Source organism: Schistocerca nitens, chromosome 5 (genome assembly GCF_023898315.1).
Source record: "Schistocerca nitens isolate TAMUIC-IGC-003100 chromosome 5, iqSchNite1.1, whole genome shotgun sequence".
NCBI classification, from domain to species: Eukaryota; Metazoa; Arthropoda; class Insecta; order Orthoptera; family Acrididae; genus Schistocerca; species Schistocerca nitens.
The window spans coordinates 641,419,626-641,432,884 of NC_064618.1; the positions used below are offsets into that span (position 1 = coordinate 641,419,626).

The following is a 13,259-nucleotide window of genomic DNA, read 5'->3' on the forward strand; positions in this document are numbered from 1 at the left end:
TGAGGGTAATGGCCAGGAATTGATACATATGTAGTTTGCGACAAGTTGGGAATTTGGTTTTGGCATGAAGCATACTTCAAAAACAAAAGTGGTTTAGATGACCACATGCTTAAAGCAGGAAATCTGTGTTCAAGACCCGGTCTGGCACAAATTTTCACTTATCACCACTGAATTTATTTCAAAACCCAACTGTGGCTAGTGTTAGAATTTCAGTTTTGCCAAATATTTACTTTGTTTTTACTGCATATTCTTGTTGATGATATGTGCATGACTGTTTCTTGTTGCAGAAAGGCCAGAGAGTGTTTGCAGAGTTGCAGGACAGGAATGGTGGCTATGCAGAGTACGTCACTTGTCCAGAAGATAAGGTTTTTCCACTGGCACACAGACTGACCTTTGCACAAGGAGCTGGTCTTTATGTTCCATATGTCACAGCCTACAGGGGACTGGTAACAAAGTACATATATTTCAAAATCCTCTTGGTTTATAAGGAAACATACAAGGGAAGTGCCTTATAATTTCTTAAAAGTGTCTTATTATTACAATGATGGACTGCCTTGGAGGTGGTTTTAAATGTCTGGGGTTGCTTTTGATCTGCTGGCATAATAATGTTTGCAGTGCATGTTTGTCACCACAAATACACTATAGTTTTAATATTATTGTTATTGTAAAAGATTCTTGGATTTGGGTGGGGGGTGGGGGGAATTGGGAGATGCCATGCAGCACCAATTAAACACCCTGTAATTCAAAATGCTTTATTGTGGCACCCCACTAGCTCAGGTCAGGAAGTGGCAGTTTGACAGAGCACACCGTCATCTAGGTAGGGGCCTGTGATGGACTGCTACTGTCAGGAGTGGTCACAACTCTGGGCGGTCTCAGCTAGCTGCATCTACATATGTTGTGGCATGGAGCCATGCTGCGCTGTCCAGAAGTGGCAGCCTGTTGTATAATGGCAGTGACCCACTGCCCCCGAGTCAATGGCCAGTGAGCTGCTTCCTCGAACCAGTGCTGGCCCGTTGAGGCAGTGGTTCCAGATCTCGTGGTCTCAGGGTGGCTGGGCTGAAGAAGCAGTTGAGCGGTGGTTCACATACAGGATTCCAGATGGCAGTTGAGTGATACAGTCCTGTGGTGATTGCGCTGCGATGCTAACCAAACTGTATTTAGTCTCATAAAATGTCGAGGTATTTACACTCTTTTGAGCAGTGCTTGTCTGGGCTTTTCTGGGGAACAAAATTTGTGACTGGACTGAGGATTTGTATCTAATGAAGATGTACAATGTTATCTTGTATGGAAACACATTGTCAGAAATAGAAGTAACTTCAGGCATGTCCCAGGGAAGTGCATTGGGCCCCTTGCTGTTCATGTTATATATTAATTACCTGCCATACAATATAACTAGTAACTATCTGCTCCAGTGACGAATCCCTCAACAATTACACCAATACACCTGACCAGTGCTTTCCTCTCCTGCAACTATCCTGCAGACCTAGTCTACAAACAGATCTCCCGAGCAATACATTCCTCCCCGTCCAACAACAATGTTCCTACCTCCAGACCACACAGAAGCATCCCCCTTGTCACCCAATATTATCCTGGCCTCGAATACATCAACAAATTACTCCGCCAGGGATATGACTTTCTCAAGTCAACCCCTGAAATTAGATCATCCCTTGACACTATTCTCCCCACACCACCCATAGTTGCCTTTCGCCACCCCCCTAACCTCCGTAACATCCTTGTCAAACCCTACAATGTTCCCAGACCACCTTTTCTACCCAGCGGTTCCTACCCCTGTAACCGGCCGCGCTGCAAAACCTGCCCCATGCATCCCCCCCACAACCACCTACTCCAGCCCCACTACTGGTAAAACATACACAATTCAAGGCAGGGCCACATGTGAAACAAAACATGTCATTTATCAGCTGACATGCCTGCACTGCACAGCCTTTTACGTCGGTATGACGACAACTAAACTGGCTGAGCGCATGAACGGGCACAGACGAACTGTCCGTCTATGAGATGTCCAATACCCAGTAGCAGAGCATGCCGTCCAGCATAATTCTAGGGACCTAGGAACCTGCTACAATGTATGTGCCATTTGGCTTCTCCCACCCAACACCAGTCCCTCGGAACTGCGGAGATGGGAACTTGCACTCCAACACATCCTTTCATCCCGCCATCCCCCTGGACTGAACCTATGTTAACCAACCTCACTCCCATTTACTCTTCAGTCTTCTTCTTTTTCCCTCTCCTCTTTAGCCATTCACGCATCTTTTCATCCTACATAGTTGTGTTTATCTTTATACTATATACCTCTTTACTTCTGTGTGCATCCTCTTAGGTTTGAAGCTGGCACAGTACTTAACAGTAGAATATCTTTGGCTTCCCTCTGACAACCATGCCTCCATCCTTGCTACCCTCCCTGTTTACCTTTCCCTGTTGCTTCATAACCTGGGTTGTGAGTAACTAAATCCACTTTCCCTTTTTCCCTTTTTTCCCCTCTCTCCTCCCTGATGAAGGAACAAAGTTCCGAAAGCTAGGAATGTAAATTTTCTGTTCTGTTTTGTGTTATCTATCGGCTGTACTGAGCTGAGGTAAGTATTGGCCAGCCCCTCTATCTCTTTGTTAGTATTTATACAATCATCTGTAACTTTTGATATACAAGCAGGATTTGAAGTTTCGCCTATCATTTGATATTTCATATAAGGTCCAATGGCATTTAATCATTACTATTTTATATTGTCCAGTGCAATATTCATAATTAAAAACAGTTGTAACTCTTAAACACTTGCTATAGAATCATGGTTAAATTTGCAATGACCTCATCTCATTGGTGCAATGTTTTTGGTGTATTTTGTCAAATTGTCATTCTTGAGGTCTGTAATGATGTTTCTGTGAAAATGCAATATCTATCTTACGTTTTGTTCACTGTAGTTGCCATCGTATTTCTACAAGTGCCTCACCCATGCCTGCATCTATCTGCCAGGGAAAATCCCACACCCACCGGCCACTCTCCTCACGTGGAGTCAGCCTTGCCCAGCCACACACTATCAGTTAACCTCCCTTCTGCCAGCTCACACTGTGCAAGTGAACTGCTTGTAATGTCACAATGGGTACTGAATACGTACAAAGATGTGCAGCATGAAAGGTCACAGGTTTGTTTACTCCTGGGAGCAGTGTTAAGGAGATGCTGAAGAAGACATTGTTAAGGAGATGCTGAAAACCTTGCATTGACAGATTAGAACAGATTAGATTTACTTTCATTCCAATTGATCCATAGTGAGGAGGTCCTCCAGGATGTAGAACATGTCAGAAAAACAACAATACATGACAAATATTTACAACTCAAACAAATAAGCTAATGTACCATTCCACAGGTCCCAAATGGCATCGTCATCATTTTTTAATGAATGCTGTATGAAAGAATCTTTTTACAAATACTAATGCACTGAATTTAAAATAAAAAAGTTTTTTATTTATTTATACGATAATAAACGTGTAATACAACTACTAAATAGTTATTCACAATGAACACATTACTGCACTGAAATTGTGCAGAAGTTGTATTGTACTTATACACATATATACACACAAATCAGTTGGTTCTACTGAGAAATTCATCAATGGAGTAGAAGGAGTTGGCCACCAATAAATCCTTTAGGCTTCTCTTAAACTGAATTTCATTGGTTGTTAAGCTTTTTATGGCTGCTGGCAAGTTATTGGAAATATGTGTTCCTGAATAATGCACACCTTTTTGTACAAGACTAAGCGACTTTAAATCCTTGTGAAGATTATTCTTATTTCTAGTATTGATTCCATGAATTGAGCTGTTGGTTTGAAAAAGTGATATATTTTTAATGACAAATTTCATTAAGGAATAAATATATTGGGAAGCAGTAGTTAGTACCTCTAATTCCCTAAACAGGCTTCTGCAGGATGTTCTTGAGTTCACACCACATATAACTCTTACTGCACGTTTTTGTGCCTGGAAAACTTTAGCTTGGCTTGATGAATTGCCCCAAAAAATAATCCCATATGACATTATGGAATGAAAGTAAGCATAGTATGCCAGCTTTTTCATTTTTATATCCCCTGTGTCTGACACAATTCACAGTGCAAATAGAGATTTGTTAAGACGTTTCAGCAGTTCTGTGGTGTGCTCCTCCCAGTTGAATTTATTATCAAGCTGTAATCCCAAGAATTTAACACTGTCCACTTCTTCTAGCTGCTTGTCATCATATGTTAGGCATATACTCGTGGGACACCCCTTACAAGTTCTGAACTGCATGTAGTGTGTTTCTTCAAAGTTTAATGACAAAGAATTGACTAGGAACCAGTGATTAATGTCCACAAATATTTTATTAGCTGACCTTTCTAAGACTACAATTGATTTGCTATTTATTGCAATGTTTGTGTCATCGGCAAACAAAACAAACTTGGCTTCTGGTAATGTTACTGATGAAAGGTCATTGATATACACAAGAAAAGGTAAGGGCCCTAAAATGGAACCTTCTGGGACCCCACATGTAATTAGTTCCCAGCTGGATGATGCCTGATAGCTTGATACATGTCTCTTTCTTAAAACACCCTTTGTTTCCTGCCAGAGATATAAGGTTTGAACCATTTTGTGGCATTTCCTGTTACACTATAATATTCTAATTTACTTAAAAGGATATTGTGATTTACACAGTCAAATGCCTTTGACAGATCACATAATATACCAGTTGCCTGCAATTTTTGTCTAATGAATTAAGCACATTTTCACTGTAAGTGTAGATAGCCTTCTCAATATCAGAACCGTTTAGAAATCCGAACTGTGACTTTGACAGTATGTTATTTGAGATAAGATGGTTATAAAGCCAATTGTACATCACTTTATCTAAAATTTTAGAGAATGCTGGCAAAAGTGAAATTGGACGGAAATTTGATGCTATTTCTTTATCTCCCTTCTTAAACAGTGGCTTAACTTCAGCATATTTCAATCATTCAGGAAGTATTCTACTGATAAATGACTGGTTACACAGATAGCTTAATATGTTACTTACCTCAGAATCACATTCTTTAATTAACTTTGTTGATATTTCATCATACCCACTAGATGTTTTTGATTTTAATGATTTTATGATGGATATTAATTCTGCTGGGGTAGTGAGGGTCAAATTCATATTATGCAAGTTACTTGAAATGTCTGGTCTGAGGTATTCCATAGCAGCACCTACAGTACCTGACAACCCCATCTTGTCAGTAACAGTTATGAAATGTTTGTTAAAAAGTTCTGCAACACTATACACATCTGTCACCAATGTATCATTTACTCTTAATACTATTTGTCCCTCTTCATGTCTGGTTCTACCGGTCTCCTCCTTCACTATATCCCACATAGTCTTTATTTTGTTATCTGATATGACTATCTTTTCCTTGCAATATATTTGCTTTGATGTCCGTATTACAGTCTATAATATTTTGCAGTATTTTTTGTAATGTGCTATAGCATCAACATCAGAACTGTTTCGGATTGACAGATACAGTTTTCTTTTTGTTTTACAAGATACCCCTATTCCTTGAGTAATCCATGGCTTCTTTGTAGACTTTGCTCTAACCTTGGTAAGTTTTGGGGGGAAAACAGTGTTCGAATAAGGTAAGCACTTTATTAGCAAAAGTGTTATATTTTTCATTCATGCCATGAGCACTGTAAACATCAGTCCAGTGAATGTCTCTGAGGAGTGTCCTAAAATAATTAATTTTTGACTTATTGATTACCCTCTTGAGCTCAGATTTAACAGATTTTATATCCTGTTCAGTATTAACATTTAACAGAAGGAACTGCATGTCATGATCTGAGAAGCCATTGACTATTGGTTTTGTAATATAATTTTGTTCATTGGACTTTTCTATAAAGATATTATCAATGGCTGTTTGTGAGCAATTGGCTACCCTTGTGGGGAATTTTACAGTGGGAATTAAGTTGAACGATAGTGTTACTAACTCAAATAAGTTCTTATTGGGAGAGTCTTTAAGGAAATCTACATTGAAATCATCAGCAACCACTATTTCTTTGTTTTTGGTTGTTAAATGGGCCAGTACACTTCAAGGTGGTTCACAAACAGATTAAAGTTACCTGCAGGTGCTCGATATACACTTAATATTATGAAGGATTTTTTTGTGAAAGTCTACTTCTGTTACACATGCTTCCATATGCTGTTCTAGGAAAAATTTATGAATGTCTATGTTCTTAAATTTATGACGGTTCCTGATTAATGTGGCAACTCCTCCTTTCTACATTTCTGATCTACAAAAGTGAGATGCTAACCTAAACCCTGTAACACTTAAAAAGTTCTATACCAGTGGTCACTTGATGTTCAGCGAGGCAGATTATGTCAGCTGGGTTTGAAGACTCTAATTCATCTATGCAGATAATTAATTCATTAATTTTATTTCTCAGTCCTCGAATATTTTGATGCAATAAAGATAGCTGACATTTCACATTGACCGAGTTAAAATTGGGTAGATTTAAAATATCTGCTGACTGTTGAAAATTCTTAACCAATAGCTGTTTATGCTGAAGTAATAAGCTAGAATTATGTTTTTTGGTTTCTTGCTCAAACTGAAGGTTTGTCTCAGTCCTAACCTCTCTTAAAATTTGGTTTCTTTCTGTCCTCGCTACCCTAAAAAAGGGTCTTTTCTGAACCCTATAACCACTGGTATTTTATCACTCATGACAGTGCCTCCCCCCCTTTAACTTTCCTGCTATTTTCCCAGCCGGTTTACCCTTCCCCTTCCTGTTGAGGTGAAGGCCATGCCTAGTATAGTCCCACCTATTGAGAGAATCAACAGGAACCACACCAATGTGTGACCCTGCACCCGACATAAGTAGCCGTTCCAACTCCAAATTAACTCTCTTGACAGAAGAGTTCAAATGAGGTCGGTCATGGTGCCCAAGAACAGATACAAACTCAACACTAGTAGACTTCGATGCTGATGCAGTCTTTGCCAGGTCACACTCTATACTGTACCCAGGATCTCTGTCAATACTATTACCTGCCCCTCCCACTATAACCACGGTGTCTTCCTTAGTGAAATCTTTGCAAAGTGATCCTAAATTCTCTGTCACCTGCTCCAGACCAGCACTAGGTTTAAAAAAATTGGTGACCTGGTATTCTGACCCTAGTTCATCCTGCAAAAGTTGCCCAATACTTCTTCCATGGGAACTACCTAACAACAACACTTTCTTTCTCTTTACTAATTTCCCTACATTCTTACTTTTCAATTTGCTGCTGAAAGTTTGTTGTTTCCTGTCTACACCTGCAACTGCTTGAGGCTCACCAGCGTCTAACTGAAGCAACAGGTCAAATCTATTTTCCACATTCACCACGAAGCTGTCAGACAAAGTTCTAGGCCTGTTCCTCCTGTTGCCTGTTGTCACTTCCCACCTCCCTTTACCCTTCTCCCTCCCTAACCTGCCAAGATCTCCCCTGGCCTTGTATAACTCAGCCTGAAGGGCAGCAATTTTCCCCTCTTATTCTAGTATCTTCCTATCTCTACTACAAAGCCTACAAAACCACTGATGAGTCTCATTTACTTCCCCTATTCCCACGCCACTACAGTCGCCCACATGGAAAAAACTACAGCACCCAACAACAACCAAAAACAACAGTGCAAAGTTTCTGGAATAACAACTTAAACTTTACACTACTTTTGGGGAACACTAGTTAAATAATGAAGAGGTACACTACAGTTAATTTGATGGAGAGAGCATTAGAACATTTAAACGAAATTCTATAGATTTACTGCGGCAAAACGTAAATAGAAAATACAACTGTACAATCTTTTCGCGTTTTCTGCTATATTATGTAAAGAAAAATGAAACATTTAATGGTACTCTTAAAAGGTGTACTAATACACCAATTCACCTAGTAATCAGTAATAAACTATATGTTTTATAATCTAAAATGACTTATCTTTACGAGAACACCAAAACTGGCACTAGTCGCCTGGCTGCAGATGCTAGATGCCGTTTATCCTTAGAAAGTGTACTTGCAGTGTTTCAAGAAGCAGCTTTAAGTGAATAATCTAGGGATATGCTACTGCTTCCTAGATATTTCCCTGCAGGAACTACAAAGATAAGATAATGTAATTACGTTGTGCACAAAGGCAATTAAGCAACTCATTCTTCCTGTCCTCCATATGCAAATGAAATTGAGAGAAGCCCTAGTAAGTGGTACAAGGGGAAGTAAGCTTCTGCCATGGGTGGAATGGGAGAGGGGAGAAATCCTGCAGGGAAAAGGGGGGAGGGGAGAGGTAAAGGAGTGGACTGTTTGACATTGCTGTCTCCAAAATAATTATTTTAATGTCAGTAGAATAAGGTATTGTGTGGTTTGTGATGTATAGCCCAGCAACTCATGTCAGTGATGGTGACAGAATGTTGAATTACAAAATTAAAAATCCATTTAGATACTTACCTTGATGTAAGTAAACATTGGTCCTGGTCTTTGCAACAAACTGGACATACATATATTTAACTTCAGTTTATTTGATAAATGTGAAATGCAGGAACACACAGCCTCTTTGACAAATCAGTCCCCACATAATGAGCACCTGTGGCCTCTTCACATTTACATTTATATTTTTGTAACAGAGATAAGTTTTTGTTATTATAATTTTAATCACAATTAACTTTACTACTTTCCAATAATTTTATAGATTTATCACATTATTAGTTGTTTAAAGTTTTCTATTGCCTTAAAAAAAACGCTGTTAGAAAATGGTGTTTATACTGCTAAAATTTGATGCTGTGTATATGTCTGAATCAACAATTTTATTTTAGATTTTACTTCACTAATAACTGGATTCAAAAATAATCCACACATTTTCTTAATTGAATAAAGTATTCTTTTGGGAATTCAGGAGGATGCTATAGGTTATCTTCAATCAGAGAGATTTCCAAAATTAGTAATAAAATGATATTTATTAAATGTGAACAAGTACTCAACTTAAATAATGCTTCTCCTTGTAAAATTTCCTGCACAATTAGACATTTGAATTCATTTCAAGTCCTCTAAAATGTTAAAGTCCTGTAATTGTGTCTCTGAGAGATGCCTACACAGAGTCCAGAGATGGCCTACAATGTGTATGGAGCGTAAGCTTGGAGACAACGGACAAACACTGCAGCTTGTAGACTCAGTGGTAACTTGAGACTGTACACACCTTGGCACACTGAACAGAATCATGCTCCATACCTCAGTGCTCCATTATTTAATGAGGCAATAATCAGTTGCTGTCCACACATGTGATGGCCACAGGTTGACAGCTGCAGTCCCTGGCAGACCTCAGTATAGTTTGTACTGCCAACCGATACAGCTGCTGCACTACAAATGTTACAAGTGTGGCTTATTGACTGTGGTGTGGTACTCTCTGGAACTATGAGTACCATTGCCATATCTCTCCCTCCCCGAATCAATGTACCGTCATTGGAGAGCTATGTTGAGAGGGGGGGGGGGGAGGGGAAGCATTGCTGCCGGGCGTTGATGAGGATGAGTGGCAGAACTGTGCCGGACGGCACCTACCAGCCGACACCCCGGCATCTGTCTTGCAAGCATGAGGAAACATTCACCAGGAAATCATTTCGCAGGGTGCATGCTCAGAGGAGGTCTTTAGGGGCACCAGGAGGCGAGGCATCCCTGGTGGTTCTTGAAGGTATTCGATGACAGAGGTGATGTCAGCACTTCCAGGTCCATGGGGGCCAGGTCGTCTGGTGACAGCGAGTCCACATTCATGTGGGCTGGCAGCGGGGAAGATGGCACCACTGGCGAAGGCTGCTTGAAGGCGTGTGAAGGTGGCACTCTGGAGATGGGTTAGGCCAGAGGAGACACCACAAAGCCAGAGGGAGGCCCTGTGGCCCAAAGGCCAAATGTGTGGTCTGATGAAGGTCATGATGGCGGTTGGCCAGAATCTGTGGAAGAAAGTCTTGAAGCAGAATCACCATAATCATCATAAGAGCATGACTTCAGTTGGTTCTGGTGCCATCAACAGATGTGACCAGAAGCTGATGTGATGTTGTAATGTGTCCGACCATGAAAGGTAATGACAGTGCCTGGCTCTGAAGCAGTTCACTGATTTTATATGTGGAAGTACACTTTGTCAGACACAGTGAAGTTTGTGTGAAACTGCTGAGGAGATGGCACAGTTCGGGGATGCAATAAGCTCAAAATAGTACCAAGAGGATGGCCATGTAAGAGCTCTGCTGGGATCTTGCTATTAGAAGCTAGAGAGTGATACGAACAGGGAAACAAGAGGAGAGTGTTCGCTCTGGAATGTTCTTGGTGGAGCTTCATCATTTGTGTCTTAAAAGTTCTTACAAAGCGTTTGATTTCCCCATTACTTTGTGGTGAAAAAGGTGCCATAGTCAAGTGCTTGATTCCATTGAGGGAACAAAACTGGCAAAATTCTGCAGAAACAAATTGAATTACATTGTCAGAAACAATCACTTTTGGTAATTGCTCTAAACAGAAAGTAGTCTCCAGTGCGTGAATGGTGTTCATTGATGTTGTAGCATGCATAGGGATGCAAAATGGAAATGTACTGTAGGCGTTCACTACAATCAGCCATCTCATATTCCAGAATGGTCCACAAAAGTCAATATGAATACATTCCCACAGAACACCAGGACGGGGCCAACTGAAATACTGTTGTCAAAGCGCTGCAGAATTCTCAGAACATGTGAGACAGTGTGCAGTGATGGTTCAATCTGCTTATCGAGTCCAAATCAAATACAATGTCAATGAGTGAGCTGTTTGGTTTTGACCGGACCCCAATGTCCGATGTGGAGCTGGTATAAAGCAGAATCTTGACATTCCTGAGGAACTAGGACTTGAGTATGTCTGGTTAGGTGAGTGAACCAGAATAACACCTTGCTGTATTGACAATGCCTGACATTGCGAACAGTAACTGTGAATGACAGGATCTGTGATCTCCAGTCTGTCAGTTGGCTATCCATGTTGAATGAATTGAAAAAGTCATTTTTATGGTGGATCACGTGTAGTGGCTGAAGCAATGATTCACACATCGATCGTGAAGGTTTGCAATGTTTGAAGTTCAGACTGATCCAGTTGACAACAAGAATTTTCCGATGAATCAAAAACTGTGTCTTCACTCACTGTCAGATGTGAAGCATTTGCATCTGTAGAGATGGGCCTTTAGACAATATCATAATTACAGTTGGAAAGAATCAATGCCCAATATTGAAGTTTCTGAGCTGTTCAATCCAGTATATTCTTGCATGGATGAAACAAAGAAGTCAGTGGCTTGTGGTCAGTGATTAAAGTAGATCATCTTCCATAGAGATACTGGTGAAATTTAGAGACACCAAAGATCATGGACAGAGCCTCCTCCTCTATCTGGCTGTGATAGGTAATCCGGAGATCACTGTCAGATGTGAAGCATTTGCATCTGTAGAGATGGGCCTTTAGACAATATCATAATTACAGTTGGAAAGAATCGGTGCCCAATAGTGAAGTTTCTGAGCTGTTCAATCCAGTATATTCTTGCATGGATGAAACAACGAAGTCAGTGGCTTGTGGTCAGTGATTGAAGTAGATCATCTTCCATAGAGATACTGGTGAAATTTAGAGACACCAAAGATCATGGACAGAGCCTCCTCCTCTATCTGGCTGTGATAGGTAATCTGGAGGAGCCCAATTATGTGAGAATACTGCCACTATCCCGACATTAGAAGCATCCGTTGCAAGGAGAAGCGGTTTCACCAGATCTAAAGGCGTGAGGCAAGAGTCACCGAGAAGTACATCCTTAAGTTTTTGAAAAGCTCATTGACGTTTCCTTGCCCACTGAAAAGTAACATGTTTCCACCAAAGGTGATGAAGTAGAGTGCCAATTTGAGCTGCATTGGGATGAATTTAATGTAATAAGCAACTTCCCCACAACAGTCTGTAGTTCAAACACATTCTTCAGCACTGGTAGCTGACAAATAATGTTCAAATGCTTTTGAGCTGGGTGAATTTCTGATTTATCGGTCATATGGCCCAAATATTCCAACTCAGGAACATAACATACACATTTGTCATGATTACATTTAAGACCAGCTGAAGCTGAAACAGTAAAAACATTTCTGAGGTTGTTCAAAAGATCCTCGGGCAATATTCCTGAAACCAAAAAGTCATTCAGATATGTGGCACAACATGAAACATTACACAGTAGTTGTTCTAAGTACTTTTGAAATAATGCAGGAGCAGAAGAGCTGCCAAACAGTAAATGTTGAAAACAAAAGAGGCCAATGTGAGTCTTGGTCACTATGAACTGTTCAGTTTCTTGATCCAATGGTATCTGGAGGTAGGCATCATTTAGATAAGTATTTGAGAAAGATGTGCCAGATTGAAGTATGTCTATCAGATATTCAGGATGGGGCAGAGGAAAAGTGTCAACTGGGTGTTTACAGTAGACTTGAAATCCACAGAAATTCTAATGTCTCCTGAGGTTAGGTTATTACAATGAGAGGTGATGCCTACTGACTTGCTGTAACAGGCTGCAAAGCACAAATGCTTCACAAGCAACATAGTTCTGTTTTAAATTTTTCACAACCGCATGAGTGATAGGGAGCACCCTACAAAACTATGGACATACATCTGGGCAGAGAGTAATATGTGCAGCATAATCTTTTGTGCGCCCCAGAGAGCCATCAAATAAAATTTGAAATTCATCACACAAGGCATTAACATCAGTAAAAGATCTGTGAGAAGCCAGGTGCAGCACACTGATCTGTATTTTCAGTCTAAAGAGATCAAAAGCATCCAAACCAAAGATGTTCTGGCTTGAAGCTGCACTAAGGACAGTAAATGGCACTTATCTTGTGGTGTTCTTGTAAGTAGCATTTAAGACACATATTCATAAAATGTTAAGGTTAGCACCACCATAAGTTGTTGGACGTGTATTTGAAAGAAGCACTAGACTGCCAAGCCATCTGTAAGTATTTCAATTTAATAATGTAAGAGGTGCACCTGTGTCCAGTTGCAACAGCACATTGTGCTGACCAATTTTCAGAGAAATGAACAACTTATTTGAACTTCTAGTAGCCTTTGATCAGTTCTGGACAGGTTTTGCTTTATTAGCAGTAGCAGTGTGAATTGTGTTTTATTCATCTCATGACGTACATTTGCAATCCATTTGAGTTGCGTATAGGAGACATGTCAAAAATTTATAATACAGTTACAATGATTTCTACATTAGTAAACAACAGTACTACAATAAATAAT

The 13,259-nt window shown here is 40.1% G+C and overlaps 1 protein-coding gene across 1 annotated transcript in view; it reads left to right on the top strand.

Moving 5' to 3' along the window:
• LOC126259222 (quinone oxidoreductase-like) overlaps window positions 1–13,259 on the top strand; it is a 93,904-nt gene that overhangs the window by 24,273 nt on the left and 56,372 nt on the right. The window contains exon 2 of the mRNA XM_049955833.1: window positions 288–454. Within this exon, the coding sequence (XP_049811790.1) occupies window positions 288–454 (167 nt within the window). The remainder of the gene's footprint in view (window positions 1–287; window positions 455–13,259) is intronic.